Genomic DNA, 21,675 nt, shown 5'->3' on the forward strand with positions numbered 1-21,675 from the left:
GATGAAGCAAATCGGATTTACGCACTCATTAGGGAGGAAAATGCCCAGGAGGCCACCACCCGCTCCAAAGAGCAACATATAAAACAACTAATTTACCTAAGCAAGAGACGCATTAACCAGCAACTACATGCGAGTACATTGGTTAAATATCACCGCAACTTACGCATACCAAGGGGACTCAGAATTGCCCTGAGACCATCACTCTGCAAGAATTCTAAAACTTTTCAAGAAAGGTGGTTTGAGATCCTTAACAAATGCTCACTCGACTTGATCCTTCTAATTATAGAAGAACTATCCGGAATACTTGGTGAACTAACCAGGGAGATAGAGGAGACATCTACAGAACTGTCTAAAATGTTAACGGAGGACGAGCTTAAAGACATACTGGACGATATCCAAACCCAGATGGATAAGCACACCAAAGACATTAATGAACGTAAGATACGCAAATACAGGAGGGATACTCTTGATTATAAGCTCGGAGAGGTTTATACATGGGCTGAAGTCTATGCCCAGAAAAGACGCAACAAACCATATACATCACAGACAGATACCTCCTCATCGGATAGCGACAGCAACCAAAGATCAAGGAGAACTCAGCCAATACCAACAGAACCAGACACAACCAGAGCACAACAACCAACGACCAGCCACCAAACAGACACAAGTCCTTTTTTAGAACGGGGCCAAACACAAAAAGGGGACCCCGGAGAGGACAAAACAAAAGACAAAGAAACAAGGAAAGAGCCACCCACCACGAGGAGCACAACGGGAACGATCAAGGACAAACAAACCAAGAAAACACAGAACAACTAGTCATTAATATTAGTGACTACCAACCTACCCAACATGAAATTCAACTTCTCCAAAAGGGAACTTCGTTTGTACCCACGACTGACTCCAACAACCTGGAACTGGAAGTCAGTTTCTTCAAACTCATGCGTAAACTCCGACTTCGTCACTTTTTTGACAATGTGTTACCACCCAACACTCAAGTGGAACCAGACCAACTACTCGGACTGAGACCACACAGCACATTCCAATCACCAGTAAGCCACAAAACACTAGATCTATTTGAAAACAGAGTCAAACAAGATCTAATGAAAATCAACCACAAACGCACAAAGACTAAGAACATCACTCAAAAGGACCTAACTACATTGAGAAAAATATCCAATAATGAAACCATTACATGTGTCAAAGCGGACAAGGGCGGCGCCCTCATAATTATGAACACAGTTATGTATGAATCGAAAGTGCTGGAACACATCGGCGACACGACAACATACATGAAACTGGACATGAACCCGACAACGGAATATATGAAAATTCTAAGCAACATACTAGATAAAGCGCATGAAATGGGAATAATCAATACCAAAACCAAGAACTTCCTCACCAAATCCAATCCTAGAAGCCCGATCCTAAGAATGGTCCCAAAGATTCACAAAAACCTAAGGGACCCACCCATGAGACCTATAGTCTCTACATGCGGGAGTCTACACGAACCCATTGGGCAACTACTGGACAAATATCTTCAACCAATGGTACAAACCATGAATTCATACACCAAAGACACAACACACTTTATCTCGAAATTAATGAACCTCAAAACAGAAGCAAACCAAGAACTCATCCTATGCACAGCTGATGTACGTTCCCTGTACACATCAATACCCCATTCCTTGGGGATCGAAGCCATAGAACAGTCCTTACTCAAATCTGACATGGAAAGATCTTTTCAAACATTCCTAATGGAACTGATGTTATTTACGTTGTACCACAGTTATTTTAAACATCACAACACATGGTACCAACAACTCGTGGGCATGGCTATGGGCAATTCAGCGGCCCCCTCGTATGCAAACATCTTTATGCAACACTTTGAAGAAAACCATATACTCAATAATAAGAATTGGACAGATCACCTATTGCTTTTCACAAGATATATAGATGACATCTTCATCGTTTGGAAAAGCACACAAGAAGAACTGCAAAACAGACTGTTGGAATTTAACAACATAGACGAAAGAATACAATTGACCTGGGAAATCTCAAATACCTGCGTTAACTTCCTAGATGTAAAGGTTTCCATCAAAGGAACGGAATTCGAAACAGATCTCTACACTAAGCCCACCGACAGGAATAACATGCTACACTATAGCAGCTTTCACGAATCCAACTTGAAAACTCATTTACCATTCTCCCAAATGGCACGAGCAAAACGGATTACATCTAACCCCCAAAATGCAGTACAACGGATCAAAGAAGTCGCACACAAATTTCACAAAAGAGGTTATCCAGGAAACATCATTGAAGACTCAATACAAAGGATCAACAACCTAGACAGACAAAAACTACTACAACCGAGCGCCAAGAAACACCAGACACGCCTAGTGGTGGTTTCAAAATTTTCTACTATGACCAACAAATTCAAAAAGATTATTCACCAACATTGGCCATTATTGAATCTGGAACCAGACTTTAATCAGATTTTTCAGGAACCTCCACTATTTGCATATACTAGATCACGCAACCTGGGTGAACTTGTGCGACAGAAACCAAGAAAACAAACTAGCTATACAGGGACGAAACCATGCTGCAATTGTGGGAACTGTAACTCCATTATTCGAGGCAACACGATCAACCACCCGATGAAAGGTAACAAGATCAAACTCCAAGTCAACGCCACATGTGACACTAGCAATGTCATTTATGCCCTTAAATGCCCATGTGGAAAACTATACATCGGAAAGACAGAACGCAAAATCAAAACCAGGCTCACAGAACATAAATCCAATATTCGTCTAAAAAGCACCAAATCAGCACTAGCAGTACACTTCCACGAAGAGAAACACAACATCGCTCAGTTAAAATTCATGATACTGGAAACCATTGCCAAACAAGAGGGTAGAGACAACACCAAATTCCTACTCCAAAGAGAAAATTTCTGGATCTACAGACTTTCCACACAGAAGCCACTGGGGCTTAATGAAAGAATCGAACTCTCTTGTTACCTGTAAAAGTTGCTCACGGACCGAGTCAGTGACTCCTGATTTATTTAAGGACTTTTTTCTTATTACGTTTTTTCTTTAAAATCATTTAGTCTGTAATATTGTACATTGATTGATCTAGATTTAATTTGACCCATGAACCACACCTATGTACTACCACACGGCCCTTTCGTATGCCATTGCACATCCCCCGTTTAACCCACTGCCCTACCCCTTACATACCACACCACCTAACCCACCCGCTCGTCGTAACACAACTACCAGGCCCAGACTGCACGGCGTTTTTAATTTCATCTGAATGCGCTATAGCACTACACTGTCTCTTTAACTGGCCAGAAATACTCCCACCTCCTTCCTACTAACCCACGTGACCACGCCTCTCTAATGAAACGAAACGCGGTCAATGGCGTTCCGCCAGAACCAGCGTCTAAGAAAGGAGGACCCTACTCATAATCACTAAGGTTAGTTTGCACTTAGGAACCTCATTAACATTGCTTAAACCCGTTATACCGCTCACAGACAACTAATACGCTTCCTCACGTCTTCCTTTGCAGGAACATGCGCTAATTTTCTGAATGATACAAGTAAGCATTTTTGTGCTGAACCTGCACACCACGCATGCCTCACTCGGGAATAAACGGGTCACAGAACGGTGTACTCTATAAACTACCCCCACTTTTCAACACTCCGCTACCAAAGTTACCCAAGATCTAGGTCCCACTATGGTGCATGCGCACACTGTACTTACGTTCCGTTTTTACATTATTTATGATTCTTATACTTTGTGTTTACAGAGTCCTTTCCCTGATGAAGGGGTGTATGACAACCCCGAAATGCATTGGATGTATATAAGGATGGTATCATATTATGCAAATCAATAATGAACAAAGCAAAATGTCAATAACCTATAAAAAAGAAAATTATGAATACAATGATGATTGCAAACACTGCTTGAAACAATCTACAGAAACCTTTGTAACTCACAGAGGAACCATTGTGTGCATACAAGGATGGGACCAGTGACCCACTGACCCCACAACATAGACTGTTATATTGGATGTCGAGGGACGCCTGACATCACTTGCATAGCACCTTAAAACTAAGGATTAATTTCTCATAAAAATCGCTGTGCGCCAGCCCTACCCACACTGCACTCCATGAGACTGCATGCAGTGTTCACCATTTTGATATGAAAACGTTTAGCAGCCAGACCTGCCCCCAAACATGCAATCATGACCTGTCACTGCAAAGCAGCTGTACATATGTACTTATCCTTGCTTCTAGAACACCTATGCCATAACAGAGTGGCCATGCATGTAATTGCCCATGTATGTAGTCTTTGAGACATGTCTTGTTTGCTGTGGGTACCCGTTTCTATCAGAGAAACCACAAAATGTTACTGACTGGCAGGCATATGGGCGAGAGAACTGACTTCCCAGCAATTCTAGCGCCTACACATTCTAACTTTTCCGTGCTGCAAGTGCTTTTTTTTTGCTGAGAATGCCGCCCAACCGAACTCCTGGTGAAAGAGCACACTGGGGGAGGGGGCGGAGGGGAGCTCATTCGCACTGCCTACTACATCTATAGACAGGCCTGTCTATAGAAACAAACGTGCCCTTGGAATGCAGGGGCCATGCCTTGCTGCAGGCTGGCAGGTCTGCTGTTACGCGCATCTGCTGGGCATACGGTACTGCAGACGCATTCAAAGGTGTAAACCGTACACAAGTACCCTCGTGCCTGCCAGTACAAATCCCCGTGCCAGGGACTCTGTTACTACAGAAGATGGCTTGAAATGCCGAACCTCCAGCCTGCGCGACATCTGACTGACTCATCCACCTTTCGATGTCTGTAATTGTGGCACAGGAGGAGGGGGGGTACTCTCTCCCTGCAGCACCTGCCGCATATCTGATGGAATCTCGTGCATGTAATGAACACCCAGCATGCCCCGTCCTTACTGCAGGTGTGAGCCTGTTTTTGCCAATCCACTTTGATCCGACGAGGCACACAAGTCAAACTGTGATCGCTTTGGCAATTCCGACAATATAAAATAAATGGCTTCTAATTTTTTATTTTTTTTGCATTGTGAGCAGCCCTTGTTTTTAAATGTGCCTTTTTCAGAGAGTGGCTGCCTGACTGTAAACCCAGCAGGTACAAGCAAATCTCTTAAAGAAGGGGAGGGGTCCCGCTATTAGCGCATTGCCACTAATTAATCTCCGAAACGCCTCGCGCAAGAGTAGTAAACGCAAGATCTGGACTTGAAGCGTGTGCTCGTCGTTGTGTTCAACCAGGACGTCTCTGTGATGCAAACGTGATCTCAATTTCCTATTATCACAGGTGCATTGCATATCTTTTAAAAGGTGGCACCAAGCTTCAGCGAGGCACCACCGGATACACCATCGCACAATAACGCACTAACTGGAGTTTGTGAGCCCAGGGTTGTGCCGATTCCAGTGTATAAAACATCTGTATGGTCGAGAGCGCCTTATTTGTATTTATAGCAGCTATATATGTCCTTGTCATATGAATGCATTGTTAATGCCGGTGTTCCTGAAATATTCAAAACCTAAAACACAAAAAAGAACTATGTTTTGGAAGGCCCACCTCTTATATTTCGTAGCACTGGCCCTGGACAGCATGAAAATATCTCCTCATCGGTTTATTTTGATTGCAAGTGTCCTCTAAATTCAAAGGGAGAAACCAGAAAAAGGCAAGGACAAAAGGGTCATAGACAAAGAAGGGACAGAGAGTGAAACACCAAGCGAAAATCAAGGTGGAAGAGAGATGAAAGGAAGACGAAAAGACATGCGGATGGAAAAGGGAACAATGTTCTTGCTCGCTCTCTCTCCCTCACGCGCTCTCTATTTATTTATTTATCCCTCTCAATATCTCTATACAAATTCCTCTCTCCCCCTCCACCCCCCCCCTCTGTCCCTCTCTATCCCCATATGTCTCTTGGTTTCTCTCACTCTATCCCTTTCTCTCTGTCCCTCTCTCAATGCAGCACGCGCTACGATATTAGTTTTATTAATTACATTGTTTACTTACCTTCAATTATCCATATACCGGTTTTTAGCACCCCTCACCCTGCCCCTCTCCCGCCTCTCTGCCCCACCGCAACTCCCTCCACAGGCCGCGGCTGATTATGACACCTTGATCTCGTTGTTCAACAAATGATAACTTGCCACTCTGATAGGAGAATGTAATGGAGATACATTGTTAATTTTTATCAAGGATACAAATATTTGCCCACAGGAGTATATTGGTGAGCGCATCTGTTTTCAAGATCTGCCTCTTATTTTATTTATATAACGCACTACCACCCAAGGGTGTCTAGGCGCTTGCAGCTCAACACACATTGCACCAGAGAGATGTTGCGTCTCTTACTTGTGTGAAGGTTCTAATCTGTGTAACCAGATTTTAAGTCCTTTCCTAAAGGAGAGTAGGTCGGGGGAGTTTTTTAGCTTTATTGGTAGCTTATTCCACCATCTGGTTGTGACAGTTGTGAAACGTTTTCTGCCCCAAATATGAAGGCGGAACTTTGGTTCTTTCACTAACTTCAGAGATGCTGACCGAAGTGTACGTACTGGGATATGCCATTGGAAGCAGTCTGTCAAGTAGGCAGGACCTAAGTTATGCAGCCCCTTAAAGGCAATGCAAAGTGCCTTGAATTTGATTAGATTCTCTACAGGTAGCCAATGCAGGATGATGAGGGCATGTTTGGCTGAAAAATATTTGGCTACGCCAAAGAGCAACCGATCTGTATAGTTTTGGAGTACTTTCAATTTTGCCACTACCGTCTTATTTACTCCAACCAAAAGTCCATTACAATAATCAAGTTTAGATAGAACTAAGGTTGCCACCACCGCTTTCCGCAATTCCACCGGAATAAATGGAAGACCTTTCCTCAGAATCTTCAGGGTAAAATAGATTGAGGTAAGCAGCTTTAAATGATGGGGAAAAGGATAGGGTAGTGTCAATAATGACTCCCAAGATTTTTGGCCTTGGTAACTCCGGTGAGGGAGATCCCCAGCTCTGCTGGCCACCGTTATGGGGACCAGAAAGATGTGTCTCTGCCAAAGAGTAAAACCTCTATTTTATCGGAGTTAAATTTGAGGCAATTCTCTGCTATCCACTCACTTACACATCTCATGCACTCCTTGAAATTGTGGCCAATGTGTTGTGATTTTTACTCGAGATGGATACAGTAATCTGAATATCATCTACATATGATACCAAATCGATGCAGAGGGCTTTAATCAGGAGGGTCAGACGTGTAATGTAGACATTAAACAAGGTAGGGTTCAGAGACGAACCCTGTGGCATCCAATATGGGGGCCTGAAGCACTGAGGTTTAAAGCCTTCTATTTCAAATAATTGTACACGGTTTGATAGAAAAGATCTGAGGGGTGCACAGGCTGGTCCTACTATCCCTGCCTCTTGAAGCCGGTTTATTAGAATGCCATGATCTACCTTATCCAAGGCAGCTGACAAGTCTAGCAATATCAGGGCTGCAAAGCCTCAGTTGTCAACTGCATGTATAATTTCCTATGTTGCTGTGACTAAGGCCAGTTCAGTATTATGCCTTATTCTGAAACCAAATTGGGTGGAGTCCAGAACATGATTGTTCTCAAAGTTTGCTAATTCTTGGTTCATATGTTACTCCAAGATTTTTGATGGCAAAGGTAGGCGGGAAATAGGGTGATAGTTCCCTGGGTCTGTTTTATCTAAATGTGACTTTTTTAGCAGAGGTAGAATAGGTGTTTTTTCCACATCTTGGGGGAGATCCTTGATTCAATAGTAGAATTAATTTCCTCCATGAGTGGATGAGTGACGGTCTCCACTATCATATGGGTCCCTCTAGGAGGGCAAGTATCTAACGGTGATCCAGATTTGGTAGCTAAGAGAAGTTTTGAAAGTTGTTCACAAGAAATTATTGTGAAGTTGGAAAATTATGGCGAACAAAGCGGTACAAAAGGGGGTGGCGATGGACGGAGCATCAGATAGGTCAATACACTGACGTCTTATGGTTCAGGGGAAATGACTGACAGAGAGAAACAAGCATTTGCAATGCATTAGGTCGCGCATTTGCGAGAGTTTGAGCTATTGGAATTGTAAATTATATTGCCTTTTATCTATGTGTTGTTTTTAAAACCGATAAATAAAAGGCAATGTCATTTACAATACCAATAGCTTAAACTCTTGCAAATGCGAAACCTATTGCTTAGCCAATAGGTCTCGCCTTTGGGACCTTATAAGTGTTTAGCCATGCAACAGTTGATGTTGCACCAAGGATATTGTGCTGCATAACTAAATACTTATAAGGTCCCAAAAGCGAGACCTATTGGCTAGGCCAATGCTTGTCCTAGATAGAATTGACTTTGGGGTCTTGTCTCTTTCAGATTAACATAACCTCCTTAAACTAATTTGCAAGTTATTGGGGCGTGATCGCTAACATTTATGGCCAGTACCTGGAGGTTTCTATATACTGTCTCTCAGATTTTTAGAGGATACAATATAATCTATTGTAGACCCTTTCCCTGCTCTTTCAAAGGTATGATCCAAAAAACCAGTGATCATATTTATCCTATTTCCAACCTATAAATTCCATGTTATCAGAAGCCTTTTCAAGGCATTACCATAGGATGTGTAAGTAAAATGTATTATGGAGTCTCTGTTCAAATCTGTCACTCTAAAAATCGGTTTTTGATTTGATTTCTTAAAGAGCACCTGAATCACCCCGTCAGGGGTATCTGCGTGCTGTTGGATTGCTGCTACCAGTCAAATCTAAAGGAGGGTTAGAACAGTAGGGTCTTTAGGTGTTTTCTAAATTGTAAGTAATCTGTACAAAGTCAGAGGTGCACTGGTAGTGCATTCCGTAGGGTTGGGACTACATGGGAGAAAGCGTTTCCTCCCGGGCGCTCTTTCCTATAGCGAGGAGTGACCAGGAGCGAGTTGGATCATGATTGAAGGGAACGGGTCGGCAGGTAGTCGGTCAGTTTCTTTGTTAAGTAGATGAGGCATTTTCCATTCAAGGATTTGTGCACAATGCAGCAAATCCTGAACATAATTTGCATTCGTATTGGCTGCCAGTGTAACTGTCACAACAGGGGCAGGGAGGAAGTTTGAGGGGGGCGGTTAGCTACCAAATGAGCCGCGGTGTTCTGAACTATTTGCAGTCTATTCAGCGATGCTTCATTTGCTGAAATCATCAAGGAATTGCAATAATCTAGTCCGCTTAACACTAGCGCCTGGATGAGTGTTTGTCACGTGTATAGAGGCAAGAAAGGTAATGTAATGTAATGTAATGATGTCTTGTAAAGCGCATGTATCGCCCCGCCATGGGGTATCTCAGCGCTGTAGACCGCTGGGGAAGCCGTCCTGGTTTTCCCTGTGAGATGGTCCCTGCTGGGTATCTCCAAGATGAAACCAGGCATCCCCGGCGTATGTGGGGGGCCGTTGTGGAGATAAGGCAAGCTAATGCCCAGAGTTGCCAAGTGTGATCCCTAGTTAGAGTAGGCATCGAGTCGAGAATTATCGAGTCTGCTGACCCTGCTGCGTTGGGAATTGAACCCTGGTCCCGGGGCGTCCTCTGCTTCTGGGTCTGCCGCCTCTAGCCAGTGAGCCACACCACTCCACGATATACCTTCCTTAGATATATCTTCCTTACAAGCCCCCGTACATAAAAACATGACCCTACAGCCGATGTTGCATGCTCGTTTATAGTCAACTTTTGGTTCAAACAGGCACCCAAGTTTTTTTTGCTACTAATTTTGGTGTGGGTGCAGTGCCCATTTATTTGGGCCACCACCTGGGAGACCACCTCAACATTACCTCTCCAAACTGTATTATCTCCGTTTTCCCTGCATTAAGCTGGAGAAAGTTATTTTGGATCCATCTTTCAATGGAGTGCAAACCCTCTGCGAAGATTGTCTAAGCATTGGGATTGTTCCTGTCAAACGTGAATAGAAGCTGGGTGTCATCAGCATAGGACATGGGAACAAAACCTAGGTTCTCTAGCAATCTTGCTAAGGGATCAACATAAATGTTAAATAGTGTGGGACTCAAACATGAGCCCTGCAGCACTCCCTTAGTCAGTTGTGTGGTTTTAGAACGGAACGGGCCCAGATTTGGAGTGTGCGTTTTGTCAGACCGAAAACTCTTCATCCATTTCAAAGCACTTCCATGGATGCCGATTTCCCCAAGCCTCCTAAACTGGGTCTGATGAGAGATGGTATCGAAGGCTGCTGATAAGTAGAGTAACACCAGCAGCACCACTTGTCTGTTGTCTAGGGACATTCTGATGTTATCAGTGACTTCAATCAAGGGCGTCTCCGTACTGTGTCTAGGCTGGAAAGCCCAACTGAGATGCATTAAGGCAGTTAGAAACTTCAACAGAATCAGACAAGTGCGTGTTCACGTGCTTTCCTAGTACTTTACTCAGGAGTGGTAATAACGAAATGGGACGGTAGTTGGATAGATCGTCCATGGGTGCTTTGAGATTTTCTGGATGGGGATTATCTGCACGCCTTCCATGCAGCGGGTAGAATACCCTTTTCAAAGGAGCAATATAGATTAGAATACATAGGAGCAGCAAGTTGTTTGGCTAGCAGTGAGGGGATCTCAGCAGGGATGATGTCGAGCGGAGAACCTGATTTTATTGTTTTAAGTAAAGTCTCCACTTCTTCAGATTTGAGTGCCATGAATGCCTCTAGCCTCTGTTTGTTATCTGCACTTGCATGTAGGTTAGTCGTGGGTTCGACCTGAGGGCTTCCAGATGCTGTGATTTTATTATAAATTAATTCAATTTTTTGAGTAAAATGTATAGCTAATCTTGTCACATATGGCTTGGGAGTGAGTTTCTTCTTTGTCACATGCCTTGGGGTTAGTGAAAGTTTTTTAAAAATCTTGTAATGGGTTTTCGGAGCAAGTTCTTGCCCTATATGGGTTCTGCAAGTGTATTTGATATTTTTATGGTATTGCCCCAATGCTAGTTTATATCTTTCTTTATCCAGTGAGAGATGTGATATGCGCCATAGCTGCTCCAATTTTTTGCAATTACTTTTTTCAGTTTGAAGATTAGAAGAGAACCTGGTTGACTGAGGGAATTTGACTACGGTAGTGCATTTTTTCAGCGGGACCAGACAGTCAGTGGTGTTTTTAGTATTAGAATTGAGCAACCTAGGTGCTCCTCCACATCACCTGTGTCAGAATTGTTAGAGCTAAGGAATGTTTTTTCAAAATCCTCAGGCGTGAGTTTGAACCACTGTTGACTCCACCTGGCAGAATTAGTAATAGGATTGTTGGATGTCCCCGGGTCTTTAATAAAAAAAACTCTTCAAGTGAGTGGTCTGTCCAGGTGAGTGGGGCGGTGGCACCACAGAGGATATTAGAAAAAATATTATCTAGCATGTGTCCCGCTAAATGAGTGGGTCCACTATTGATCTTGTTCAGTTCAAGTGAGGTTAGATATGCCAAAAAGCTAGTTGTATCTTGGTTTGCGGGATTTTCACTATGGATATTGAAATCTCCTAGCAACACAAAGTTTCTAATAGAAATCACATGTGTTAAGATAAATTCCATCAATTGAAGTAAGAAATTGGAAAGGGGCCCGGAGGTTGATAGACCGGAGCACCTTTCCAACAATGTCGGTGGAGCAGATCAATTCTGAAAACCAATATTTCCAAAGTGTCACTGCTAGGTTTGTCGACTATAGACAATTTAATGGGATCTTTGTGAATAATAGCTATGCCCCACCTTCTTCTGGAGTCTCTGTCAAGCTTTTGGATCCGATATCCTTCCGGGAGAGCCAAAGCAATAAATGGATTTGAGCTGGGTTTTATCCAGGTTTCCGTAAGGAACCCGATGTCGGGGAGTTTAGAGGAGAGCAGATACTATATTTCTGTTGAATATTTTGGAAAAGATCTCCCATTACATAATAAGCAATTCCAGTTTTGCGATTCCAGGGAGGTCGAAGGAGAAGGGTCGGTCTGGTCTTAGTAGCAACGTTGGACATTACTTCCACCCAACAACGTTCCTTTAAAAGTATATGTAGATGGTTTCATGCTCTGAAAGCAACAGGCTCTACAAGAAAAGAGACCTTCAAATGTCAAGCGTGGTATTGTAATAGGTGGCTGAGTGCAGTTATCTGAGTCAATTTTCCTGTAGCTTAGCAGTTCTTGCCAGGTATATCTCACCCAGTCCTTTTTAGGTCGAGCAATTCATTGCTCGAAACCTATTACGGTACTTGTGACCAAACTCTCTTGAACACAAGCAGATTTCTCACAATGCATCTTGTGTACTGGAGCATGAAGCTATACCCCAGGCGCGCGCTTGGCCTCACTGAAACACCATATGCCTGCTCCCACGCCTTGCACCAGACTTCATTGGAATGCGCTCCGTGCATTCTCCCCTCCCTTTCAGCCCTTTTAGCCTCTTTCCCAGCTCCCAGCCGGACCCTCCTTCCGTCTTCGTCTGCTACCTCCGCCCCTCAATCAACTCTTTCGAGCTCTGAAGCGGACACTCCCCCGTCACCCTCATCCGCCCATCTCCACATTGCTTTTAAATTCCAAGTCCCCTCTCTCTAGCTCACTCTCATCTCTTCTCTTCTCTGGCGCAATCACCTCCTTCCTATCTTTGGCATAATTGGGTTGCCCCATTGAGCCAACGTTCTTGATAGCGTTTTAAAATTAAAGCAACCAGATACGGTATATTTTCCTTGCTTGGCTACATATTTTGCTCCCAACTCGTGACCAAGTCATGTTGGCCCCTGAACGGCGGGGTTGGTTAAACAAGAGAGGCTTGCGTTACACACTGAAGAGTGAAAAAAGACTTGGTACCCACATTCCCTCTCGTGAATCCAGAGCCTGGTGTAACTTGCTTAGCCAGTCGCAGTGCCTTGAAGAGTTACACTCTAAAAAACTAAAAAAAACGTTTCCTCTAAAATAAAAGACTAAGTGCAAGCTGCCGTATCGGAAAGCTAAGCAGACTATATTTGAGCTAAAACGGAGGACAACCAGCGTTCCTTAAGCCAGTCATCTTGAATATCCCTACTGTTCCCCGATAGCAGGACGTGACGCATCTCCTAAGTTGTGTCTCCTCATTCTATGGTTGCGTGTCATATTTCACGACAGAAACTACGGTAGCGTTTCACTGGCACCATATGTAACTGGAATGTTAGTCATTCATTCCATAGGGGTGTTCTGCAGCACGCGTGCATATCAGATAGTGTGCTTGCTCATAAAATCGGTGCATTCACCCATTCAGCAGAGCACAAGCAGCCCACTCTTCATGCTGTCAAACTGCCCTGGGCTTCCTTAACGCACAGGGTTCACATACAGCCCACGCACTCTCTGACACACTGCATGCATTAATAGCATACCGTGCCTGCACCCAAACCCCAAATAATGCACGATCCACTATCAAAAGTACATGCCAGCACACCATTAAAACATATGCATGCACACAAAACAGTGGTGTCGATCGTAGGTCCAGGAAGATTGGTGCCTTGACACGTTTTCCGGATAGCCACGGACTATGTATCTATCACTGTCTTGACCTCTCCACTCTTCCTCTATTTCTGTCACACTCTCTCCTGCCCCTTCACTGTCTTGGCCTCTCCACTCTTCCTCAGTTTCCGCCTCACTCTCTCCTGCCCCTTCACTGTCTTGGCCTCTCCACTCTTCCTCAGTTTCCGCCTCACTCTCTCCTGCCCCTTCACTGTCTTGGTCTCTCCACTCTTCCTCTATTTCTGTCTCACTCTCTCCTGCCCCTTCCCTGTCTTGGCCTCTCCACTCTTCCTTTGTTTCTGTCTCACTCTCTCCTGCCCCTTCCCTGTCTTGGCCTCTCCACTCTTCCTCTGTTTCTGTCTCACTCTCTCCTGCCCCTTCCCTGTCTTGGCCTCTCCACTCTTCCTCTATTTCTGTCTCGATCTCTCTCCTGCCCCTTCCCTGTCTTGCTTCTGTTTATTGTATTTGCACAAATCTAATATCTTGGTCTATTCCTTTTCAATAATCAGGCATTTTTGTTTTTGTTTTTGATGGGTTTATTTATAGGCACTTTCTATCTATCCATCTATCGCCCTCACTCTATCCATCTATCGCCCTCACTCAGCACCACAGCATCAATCTGTGCAACCATTCAACAACTGGCTCAAATATGTTCTCTCAATATCTCAAACTTTCTTACAAAAGTCATAAAAAGATGTTAATATTTCACTTCTTTTCTTGGATTTTCGTCACAATAAAATACACCTAACACAATCTTCACAAAAGTTATTTACAAGAGTTTATGCTATTGCTATTATAAATTACAATAACTTTTATTTATTATTTTAAAAAATTAAGCCATTGTTATTTGTAATAGCAATACATCTAAGTCACGTAAATACAACACACATTGCATTACAAATGCTATAGGTGTCACATTTAACTATTGGCATTGTAAATGACTAAGCTATTAATTTAGCTATTTTCAAAACGAACACAGAAATAAAAAAATTGCCTTTTACAATAGCTCAAAATTTCCTAATGCGAGACCTATTGCATTGTAAATGCTTGTTCCCTATTTCTGCTGCGGGTCGATCAGGGTCCTGGCTCCTGGCAAAGTCCAGGCACGGACGGTTGCAGACAGGTTCGCTTTAGGCGCGCCCGCTGCGCGTCATGCAAACCATCCGTTTAGGTAGGGGAAGTTAGCAACTAGACCGCTAACCTCCACTCTACTGCCCTGCAAAACCAGAAGTGCCCACAGCCTCTCACTCTACTCTTCTGCCTTCTCTACTCAAGCGGGTAAGACCAGTGGTGGACCATGAGAGACCCGCCCGCTTAGAGGAGTACTGCCAAGATGGTGAGACGGGTATGAGGAACCTCTATGCGATTTCACCCCCCCCCCCCCCCACAAAATGCACCATTGATAATAAAAACCCCTTAAGAATAGTTATTTGCAAATTAAAACCAAGCTTCTAAACACATATCACTTCTGTTCTTGACTATTTGACCACTCTTCATATTAAAATATTCCATCCAGAGGGTTTTCAGAGGTTTGGGAAGTTGATGACTGAAGTCGTTAATCCTATGTTCAGCTTGGTCCACATTATATACCAAGCGCCGAAAAGAGTTATTGTAAAAAATTATAATAAGATCTCACTCGCCTTGACCCTCACAAACCAACATTTTTAAAATCTTACGCCTGTGGGTATTTGCTAATAATGTTACTAGTCTTCCCTTTGTTCTACTAGCTCTAGAGGGATGTGCCAGGGTTTGGAACAATTGATAACCATCCAGAAAAATTGGACCCTTCTCCCATGTTTCCTTGAGGCAAATGAAATCAAATTTTGTAATCTCATTTAACCAATCTTTGTTATCTTTCTTAGCCCCATAGTCTGCAATTTTTCAAGTTATAATTTTCCAATCCTTTACCCTCACATGCTTTATACCCTTCTCCCTTGTGCATAGTTGCCAATGATCCCCCTCCTAATCCCTCTTTTTTCCTTCCCCAGAGAGACAGTCACAGCCTTCTAGGCTCTCTAAGGGGGCCAACCAAGTTAGGGTATTGGTCCCTCTAGGGCCATATGGCCCTCTCATCCCTTTTGGTATCCATCTTTACGTCTCCCAGTCTATGCAACCATGGAATGTCATGTGCCTTGTAGAAAAACCCCAAAGGTAGAGCGTAGATCTTGGAACCTACCAAAGGTGCTATGGGGAGTCGGCCTAAAAGGTCCCCAACTAGTCTTTGGTTAATAATTTCCTCATTAAAATTAACTACAATACAATCCGCCACAATTTGTTTTGAGGCTGGGCCCACCCATGGAATTCTCATTGCCATTGGGGTGCCCCTGTACATGCGTACCAAGTCTGACAAGCTTGGTCATACAATGAAGTGCCCTTGCCATTAGGTTGTCTGTTGTTGTGAGACCCTTGGCTCCGGTGAATTGACAAGTACAATAAGGTATGGGCAAGCTGCTGGAGGGAGGCTTAGGGACTGCACCTTACTAAACCCCTCTCCCTGTGAGATAGCGTTTTTTTTCTCCGCCTCTCCTCCCTGACTTTTCACCTAGTATCAGTTTCACTAAAGGACGGTTGATTTACGCTCAATCTCATATCGTGGCTACCTGGGGAAATAACCCCAGCGCCCCCCTCTTTAGGGGCATGACGCTGGTGGCTGATGTACGTTTCTAGGGCCAAGGGGGAAGGATGGGACCCTTCACCTCTGCTCCTGCCTTTCCTCCCTCATGTATAGTCAGCATTGTTTTCAAAGCACAAGGAGAGTCAGAAACTAGCGCAGGTGGCCCGGCTCTTTGCCCGCCCTGATCAATCAATAGTATCACCCCTTGATCAATTTTTCCCGGGCAAGTTAATAATGACTGAACCATACTTGACAAGAGGGTTGGCACTTTGTCATATAGGGCCTCCAGGTTTGCAATATGTGGACCTAGTATTTGGGTTTGATAGTCGCTAAGGTTGGGCCTCTGTGGGGTATCCCCACCAACCTCCCCTTCTCCCAGCCCTCCCAATGAAAGTCTCAGTTCAATGAGTTATATTTCCTTAATTAAAAAATGTGTTGCCATCACAAGAAAAGAGTCCAAAGTAGATATTATTTTCTCACCTGTTTCCAGTTGCTTGGAATTCTTTTTTCCCATACATTACCTAGGTGCTATAGGGAAAGCTGAAAATGTTAGGGGGAGGCCCAGCCTGGCCAGTAGTAGCCGCCGCCCCCTTAAAAAGATGAACTCTGCAAACACGCCTCCTGGCACATTGCCGGCCGGTGCTTGCAGTCCACAGGGGTGCTGTGGGACTCCTCTGGACAGTCCTTCCACAAAACGCCCCAAAAATAAATTTAAGGCATGGACATGCCTAAAAAGAAAACTGTTGTTTGCGTGTACAATGGTTTTCGGGTGGGGTCTCTGCCCCCACAAGGCTCTAATACCATCTTTTCGGTGTCTAAATGTAAATGATCTACCTTTCCTAATGTCAATTAGGACCTGTTATCTTCTAAAGGTTTATCTGCATCAAAATATTGAGTTTGTTTCGAATCATTACTTTTGTTGTTCTAAATTTCAGTTCCAAATCTGCAAACATCTTCAGGAATAAGCTTTAAGTAATAAGACACATTTTGGTGAGTCCTAATTGGGATGGTGGCCTAGGATTCCTGTTGTAAACTACATTACTTTCCGTCAGACCAAACGAAACGGGACTCCATATGAAAGACGATTGAACACGAGATGGCGATGGGACTTATCATGGCTCCATCAGACGTGTAATTACTTGTTCATTGACTAAAGAACGGAAGGACTGACACCATACTACATAAACCGAATTCATGGTGCATAAAACAAAAGTTCTAAAGGACCCATGTACTTTTAGACCACACGATTTCTTGTTGACTACTAAAGATACATGCTCACCATATAATTTGTTAGCCTTGAAAAAGCCCGCGGAGGGCGAAACGCGCGTCGGCTGTGACGGTGTGGCAAAAGAAAGGAATTGTTAATAAATGGACTTGGAATAACATTGAACATTGTACATGTCTTTTTGAGGACTACGAGTAGTTGGTGAAATTACTTGTCTTTGGAGTTGTAATGGCGAAAATGATATTTGGAGAATAGCAACTAAGAGGGATGTGCCTTGGTACTTTTTCTACATTACTTTCCGTGCATACACCCTAATAACCTCTGACTGTGCAGTTCATCATTCTTAGATTCATGGTCAACGAGCAATAACAAAGTTTAAACTGAAGAATGTAAAAACAAAATGACAACCAATATTGACACAATTTCTTAGTTCGAAAAAAGATTGTACATCCAAATGTTTTCATTGACATTTTTTTTCAATCTCTCCCCTAGAGAACACTGCTCCTGGATATTATGAACCATCTTCGAGTTACCGGGACATCAGTTGGAGATGGTACCATTCCTGAGCGTCCAACATCAGGCATTTTTGTGGGAGCTGTAAATTCCACATACGGCAGTGCTATCGCTTCTCAGTATTCAACCATAGTCTCTTTTCTTGGAAGTATGCAGCCTACAGCCGCACATCCTGGCTCCACCAGGGAATACGTGACATCTGAAGATAGTGATCTCGCATCCACTTCGGAGCAGGTTTCTCTTCATGTTGCTGCATTACTCATCATTACTTTCACCATTGGGATTCTGGGGAACAGTTTATATTTGTGGATGTTGAGCTGTAAGATGATCAAGACAGCCAGCACCATCTGTTTCTACCATCTCATCTGGTCGTATATGCTCTTCACCTTGATCATTCCTTTCTATGCCATCTTCCTGCTGAAGAACGAGGACTGGGTATTCGGATTGACTCTCTGCAAGCTAGTCACCTTTTTGTTATATCTAAGCATGTACTCCTCGGTGTTTCTGCTCACCGCCATCAGTGTTGACCGATGTTTGGTGGTCCTATATCCTTTTTGGACTATGTCTTACCGAGAAACCAAATGGGCATCAGTAGTGTGTTTTTCTATTTGGGTGCTAGCACTAGTTTTTAGTGTCCCCTATTTGGCCTTCCCAAAAACCTTTGTTGATGTCAACCACAAAACATCCTGCTTCAACGATTATGCCTTTTCTGATGGCAGCTTTACTCCTGAGGAAGAAGGCCTACAGAGAACTGTCCATTTGTCAATGTTCATCATCCAGCTTATGATGGGTTTTCTGATACCCTTTTCAATTATGACAGTATGCTACATGAAATTGGCCATGACGCTCAAGGCTGGGAACCACAATAAGACTAACAAACCATTCAAGGTGATTGCTACCACTGTCATCTCTTTCTTTGTGTGTTGGTTACCTTACCATATCTATAGCGGCTTGATCGTCTACCAAGAGTCTATCCCCCAGCTTCTCCTCCTGATAGCGAGGAGCCTGTCCATCATCTTGTGCTGCATTAATGCTGGTTGCACACCAATGCTGTACCTGTTAATTGGTGAAAAATTCAGGGGACTTTTCAAGACATCCCTCTATACATTGTTCAAAGGAATATTTGACGAGGATCTGATTCGAAATTCACAGGACAGCAGAACTAAAACCTTTGAGTCTGAGACTTCCAGCCAAAGTCGTATGACCAGTCTCGTTTAGATAGTCTCATGAACATTGACTTGACTGTTCTCTTGAAAAGTGTTTTGAACAATTCTACAAATGTATAATACAGGTAGATATTTCATGCTCTGATTGAGCATGTGACTTACTTGCCATCACAGGTGAAAAGTTAGTGAGGAGTGCTAAATTTCCTAGCATGGGACAGTGCAGAAGACATCCCAGGTATCTGATGCTGGTATTTGTATAACCATTATTCTATTATCTTTAAAATGACACATCTATAGAGAATAATCTGGAAAAAGAAAAATTAGATTTGGGTTTTGGGTGATGAAGCCCACTCTTTGTAAATCTTTAATGATCTTACCAATATTATTGGTCAGCGACCTTACAAGGATAAGGTTTCATGAAGTTGTCTTCACACAAGGAACCCTATTGTGCAAACAAAGGGAAGGCCATAGCTAAGCAATCAAAGAGGACTAGGGTAGAGGTCACTCCAGCTTGGCTTCTTCAGAGAGGGTGTAATACAGCCTTTGAATATGCTGGGGTCTTTCGAACGAACCTAGGGAAAGTGTTGTGAAATATCTTGACTGACTCAACGGTTTGCCTTATTTTACAAGTGGAAAGCTAAGTGCACCATGTGTGCCTAAATATAAAATGTAAATGAAGGATCACATAACGTGTATTTGTAAAGTGCATGCTCACCCTGTTAGGCCTCTTGGCGCTGAATAACAGATAGCTGCTTGCTGTGAAATCAGTGAACATAAAGTGCACAGTGAGCATCCCAAATACTACTTAAATCATGTCTTTTGTGGCCCCTATTAGCTTGTTGTCATCTTTCACACTGTCTCCAATTATGCCACAAGAGGGATTCCTTATCATCTTGAGGTATATACAGTCCTGAAGATGGTCTCATTGATTTGTTAATGACCGAGACTGAAGGGGCGATGCACATTCCAACTTCCTTTGTAGTGCCTGATAAATATGCCATTTACAGCCCAGTATACTTGTTGTTAGGTGTATCCCATGTGTATAGGAAGTGGTTGTTTGATACATTGACATGTGGCATATGTAGTTAGATATGATTAAGTAATGACCAATTTCAAAGTGTCATGATATTTTTTACTGTGAACCTGTCATTGTATATTTGATGATTCTTCGTTTTCAATGTAAAGACAATTTTTTAATATATCCACCTTCTTTTTGAAATATTTCTTTTATGTTTTTGAAAATAACTTTCAATTAAGTTGTAATGTCAAGCTTTGACATATTCAAAAGTTTAGAAACGTACATATTAGTGCTGGAATAATTCCCTTGTTCGACACCCTCATCTGTTTTATATTATACAAAGAAGTCCTCAAGGGAATATTGGGTCGCCCTCTTTTGTCTAAAAGACTTTAAGGATATTGGGATTTTGCCCCAACCGTTTGGTGCCTGCAGCCTGTGTCCTGAGTCACTTGACTAGATATAGCTGGGAGGGTGGTTTTAGTGTATTACCCTCTGTGAGAGGTTGGCCTGGCATCTTGCAAATGTGCACTGTGTCCAGGGGTCCGGCTCCACAGTACTCACGAGGGCTGCGGGTCTCAGCTTTGCTGGGGACTCAGGTTGGCCTTGGAGGAGTCTGGAAATCCACCTCCTGGGCTACAATTACTGCGGAATCCGTCGGGAGCTTCAGAGATGCAGACCAGTCAGATGTCTTTGGTGCCTGCCAAGCAGAGGAATAACTCTTTTACTCCAAGGGAGATTTTTCAGTCATCTAGTAGTGTAGATCGTGGAAGTTCCAGGATATCTGTAGCAGAGTTTTATCCAGGTGTAATCTAAGTTCCTGTATTAAGGGGTTCTTTCTTATACCCAAGGAAGGGGTAAGACCTACTCTGGGGACCCACCTATGGGAGGGTTTGGAAAGAGGGGTGGCTACACGCATTTCCTTTGTCCAGTTTCGTGCAGAGCAGTGGCTGGCAGCCCCTGCATCCAGTTTGAATGGGGCTATGCACAGGGACACCAAATGTGCCCCCAGTGCAGACTTCAGAGCACCCACCTAGCCCCAATATAAAAAAGCCTGTCTGGGAGGTGTCTTATACCTCCCTGTGGCAGGAAACCTATTGTCCAGGACTCCACTGCCGGAGTTTAGTCCAGCAGCAGAATGCCAGACTCGTGTCTGTGGCTGCAGCATATATTTGTGATGCCAGGGGTCTTTTAAATTGGTACCGGGTATACCGTTGTGTACATGTCTCTCCCTCTAGTAGGGTGGAATCATACCCCCGCTGCCAGGACTGGCAGGGGGGAGGGGGGTATGATTCCAAAGTGTTTGACACCAAACACAACAAGTTTCCGTGCAGCCATTCCAAAGCTACCATTTACTGCGTTGTTGTAATGGACTCAAGAGTATATGGTCTGGCTGGATAACACAGAACCACCCCAGAGAATAGCTTCTGTAGGCTGCAGAGCGGCCCTGCTCCTGCATGGGCACCCTCTCGCACAAAACCCAGCACCCTGCCTTCGGGATTGATAAGGCCTGCCATAGGGGTGACTGATGGGTTTATATATGTAGTAATTTAGGGTAGATATTGGTAACCTATATCTAAGTAAGGAGTGCATGCATCACCTTACCCAGGCTGCAGTAGCAGT

At 43.6% G+C, this 21,675-nt stretch overlaps 1 protein-coding gene across 1 annotated transcript; it reads left to right on the forward strand.

Annotated features, from left to right (window-relative positions):
- The first annotated feature begins 938 nt into the window (after positions 1-938).
- Positions 939-19,380, forward strand: LOC147663241 (uncharacterized). Its single transcript, XM_086950600.1, has 2 exons — positions 939-1,652; positions 17,851-19,380. The coding sequence occupies exons 1-2, from the start codon at positions 939-941 to the stop codon at positions 19,087-19,089; spliced, it is 1,953 nt and encodes a 650-aa protein (XP_086806726.1). The 3' UTR covers positions 19,090-19,380.
- The last annotated feature ends 2,295 nt before the right edge of the window (positions 19,381-21,675 follow it).

This window comes from Lissotriton vulgaris, unplaced genomic scaffold, assembly GCF_964263255.1.
Source record: "Lissotriton vulgaris unplaced genomic scaffold, aLisVul1.2 SCAFFOLD_3607, whole genome shotgun sequence".
Classification (NCBI taxonomy): domain Eukaryota; kingdom Metazoa; phylum Chordata; class Amphibia; order Caudata; family Salamandridae; genus Lissotriton; species Lissotriton vulgaris.